The 3,652-nt window shown below is 51.2% G+C and overlaps 1 protein-coding gene across 1 annotated transcript in view; it reads left to right on the top strand.

The window, feature by feature from the left end:
• cyfip1 (cytoplasmic FMR1 interacting protein 1) overlaps window positions 1-3,652 on the top strand; it is a 10,245-nt gene that overhangs the window by 989 nt on the left and 5,604 nt on the right. The window contains exons 2-12 of the mRNA XM_008329227.3: window positions 409-541; window positions 649-738; window positions 892-969; window positions 1,044-1,145; window positions 1,252-1,433; window positions 1,609-1,705; window positions 2,612-2,740; window positions 2,820-2,924; window positions 3,062-3,153; window positions 3,226-3,343; window positions 3,423-3,545. Of these exons, the coding sequence (XP_008327449.1) occupies window positions 425-541; window positions 649-738; window positions 892-969; window positions 1,044-1,145; window positions 1,252-1,433; window positions 1,609-1,705; window positions 2,612-2,740; window positions 2,820-2,924; window positions 3,062-3,153; window positions 3,226-3,343; window positions 3,423-3,545 (1,233 nt within the window). The 5' untranslated portion in view covers window positions 409-424. The remainder of the gene's footprint in view (window positions 1-408; window positions 542-648; window positions 739-891; window positions 970-1,043; window positions 1,146-1,251; window positions 1,434-1,608; window positions 1,706-2,611; window positions 2,741-2,819; window positions 2,925-3,061; window positions 3,154-3,225; window positions 3,344-3,422; window positions 3,546-3,652) is intronic.

The raw sequence follows: 3,652 nt of genomic DNA, 5'->3' as shown, positions 1-3,652 counted from the left end.
CCCCCCCATCACACTGCTGCCGTTTCCCGTTTTAAATGAAACACACACAGACACAGAGAGAGAGAGAGAGAGAGAGAGAGACTTTTTTAAGTTAAAAAAAAACAAAACTTTTTTTTTAACTTCAGTTCCATCAGTTGTTCTATTAATGTGCTATAAAAGCAGTGGAACGCGTCCTCACAGACTGGCCAGCAGGGGGCCTCAGGGACATCAGAGTTAAGTTTGTTAAGTCTGGTAAAGGCTAGTGCCAAATAATGTTCAACTAGTTAATTATGCCATCACTGACCACTAGGTTATCAACCTGTCAATGCTCTCTGCTGCTCTCTGCTGGCAAACAGGAAGTAAATTTGAGGCTACAGCCAGTAACTTCCTGTTTTATTAATGAAAACACTTGTGTGTTCTGATGGTCAGCAGCAGCAGAAAAGTCATGACGTCCACAGTGACTTTAGAGGATGCACTATCCAATGTTGACCTGTTGGAGGAGCTGCCGCTCCCTGACCAGCAGCCCTGCATCGAACCCCTGCCCTCCTCTGTCATGTACCAGGTCAGTTCAAGATGTTACTAGTGCTCTTCCAGAAGTTCACCTGAGACGTCATTGGTCACATCGCCTGTGACATCATCGCTGACATCATATGTGTTGTTGTCCTGCAGCCGAACTTCAACACCAACTTTGAAGACAGAAATGCGTTCGTCACAGGCATCGCCAGATACATCGAACAAGCCACCGTCCACTCCAACATGGTAGGACGTCTGAGAGAGAGTGACTGCTTGAAGCAGCAGAGGGCGCTGTCCTGTGTACTGATGTGTAGTCTGTAGCAGCCTGTTCTTGAGTCAGTAGTTCCAGATGTTTTCATGAGGTGGTCCGTGACCTCCTGTCCTGTGTCTCCTCCTCAGAATGAGATGTTGGAGGAGGGTCAGGAGTACGCCGTCATGCTCTACACCTGGAGGAGCTGCTCTCGGGCCATTCCACAGGTGAGAAGCGTGACGTCCACAGGTTGACGCGGGTTGGGGCTCTCTTCTCATCGTCGCCTCTACTGGTGTTTCAGGTGAAGTGTAACGAGCAGCCCAACAGGGTGGAGATCTACGAGAAGACGGTGGAGGTGCTGGAGCCGGAGGTCACCAAGCTGATGAACTTCATGTACTTCCAGGTAACTAACTAGCACCGCAGCAGCTCCTCTCATTGGCTGCCCCGCAGAGGCGACGGCGGCCATCTTTCTTTTGTTCCACCTGACCTCGGCTTCACGTCTCCCACAGAGAACGGCCATCGACCGCTTCTGCGGCGAAGTCCGCCGCCTGTGTCACACCGAGCGCAGGAAGGACTTTGTGTCGGAGGCGTACCTGATGACGCTGGGCAAGTTCATCAACATGTTCGCCGTCCTGGACGAGCTGAAGAACATGAAGTGCAGCGTGAAGAACGACCACTCGGCGTACAAAAGGTTCCTCCTCACTTTGACAACCAAGAACCGTTAGAACCAGGTGTAACTGGACCAGGTGTAGCTGGACCAGGGCTGAGTAGAGCTGCTTCCAACACTTAGCCAACGATAGCTAAGAGTTAGCCGAGCAATTACTATGTACTGTGATAATACAGTGTGTGTGTGTGTGTGTGTGTAGAGCTGCTCAGTTCCTCAGGAAGATGGCGGAACCTTCTTCTATCCAAGAGTCTCAGAATCTGTCCATGTTTTTGGCCAATCACAACAAGATCACTCAGGTCAGTCCACACATTCAGAAGTCCATAGAGAAAATCACTGATTTTAGTTTGTCTAACACTGAGTACAAGTAATGTCCATGCCTGGTACTTCTCTCCTGACTGTACATGGTACCTCTCTGCTGACTGTACCTGGTCCCTCTCTGCTGACTGTACCTGGTACTTCTCTGCTGGCTGTACCTGGTACTTCTCTGCTGACTGTACCTGGTACTTCTCTCCTGACTGTACCCGGTACTTCTCTGCTGACTGTACCTGGTACTTCTCTGCTGGCTGTACCTGGTACTTCTCTGCTGACTGTACCTGGTACTTCTCTGCTGATTGTACCTGGTACTTCTCTGCTGACTGTACATGGTACTTCTCTCCTGACTGTACATGGTACTTCTCTGCTGACTGTACATGGTACCTCTCTCCTGACTGTACCTGGTACTTCTCTGCTGATTGTACCTGGTACTTCTCTGCTGACTGTACCTGGTACTTCTCTGCTGGCTGTACCTGGTACTTCTCTGCTGACTGTACATGGTACCTCTCTCCTGACTGTACCTGGTACCTCCTCTCCTGCCTGTGCCTGGTCCTTCCCTCCTGACGGTACCTGGTACTTCTCTGCTGACTGTACCTGGTACCTCATCTCCTGAGTGTACCTGGTACTTCTCTCCTGACTGTACCTAGTACCTCATCTCCTGACTGTACCTGGTACTTCTCTGCTGATTGTACCTGGTACTTCTCTGCTGACTGTACATGGTACCTCTCTCCTGACTGTACCTGGTACTTCTCTGCTGGCTGTACCTGGTACTTCTCTGCTGACTGTACATGGTACTTCTCTCCTGACTGTACATGGTACTTCTCTGCTGACTGTACCTGGTACCTCTCTGCTGACTGTACCTGGTACTTCTCTCCTGGTTCCTGCTCCAGTCTCTGCAGCAGCAGCTGGAGGTCATCAATGGTTATGAGGAACTTCTGGCCGACATCGTGAACCTGTGCGTGGATTACTACGAGAACAAGATGTATCTGACGCCCAGTGAGAAGCACATGTTGCTGAAGGTGGGTCCAGATCTTCTGCTCTCTCCAGCCTCCAGTTGGTCTGTGGTAAACAGAACCTCCACTCCTTCTCCATGTCCAGGTGATGGGCTTCGGTCTGTACCTGATGGATGGAAACAGCAGCAACATCTACAAACTGGACGCCAAGAAGAGGATCAACCTGACCAAGATCGACAAGTTCTTCAAGGTACGCCAGTTCGCAGTGGACCACGGGTCGGTCTGTGGTCCAGCTCCTCACAGTGGACCACGGGTCGGTCGTGATGACTGGTCCAGTAGAACCATCTGTGGAGTGTGTTCTCAAACCCGAGCGTGTGTCGTTAACAGCAGCTGCAGGTGGTTCCTCTGTTCGGAGACATGCAGATCGAGTTGTCCCGCTACATCAAGACCAGCGCTCACTTTGAAGAGAACAAGTCCAGGTGAGAGCTTCAGCACAGACCTGTGGGGGTCAGACTTCAGCACCACTGGCTCTGATCTTCTGTGTTCTCCAGGTGGACCTGCACCTCCATCTCCAGCAGTCCCCAGTACAACATCTGTGAGCAGATGATCCAGATCCGTGACGACCACATGCGCTTCATCTCAGAGCTAGCTCGCTACAGCAACAGTGAGGTGGGTGTGAAGGTCCAGGGGTGGAGGTCCACCTGATGACCATGGTCCTGATGTTGTTTGTCTGTGTGTGTGTGTTTAGGTGGTGACCGGTTCAGGGCGACAGGAAGCTCAGAAGACGGACTCGGAGTACAGGAAGTTGTTTGACCTGGCTCTTCAGGGGATGCAGCTCCTGTCACAGTGGAGCGCTCATGTCATGGAAGTGGTGAGAACAAAGATGATGAAGATGAAGAAGACCATCTTCATCATCATTTCTGTGAAGTCAGTGGTGAGAGTAGGGAGCAGGTAGAGGTCAACAGGTTGGGGTGAGCG

This window comes from Cynoglossus semilaevis, chromosome 2 (assembly GCF_000523025.1).
Source record: "Cynoglossus semilaevis isolate Cse_v1.0 chromosome 2, Cse_v1.0, whole genome shotgun sequence".
NCBI lineage: Eukaryota > Metazoa > Chordata > Actinopteri > Pleuronectiformes > Cynoglossidae > Cynoglossus > Cynoglossus semilaevis.
The sequence above is the reverse complement of the archived record's forward strand: the minus strand, read 5'-3'. Positions and strand labels throughout refer to the sequence as shown.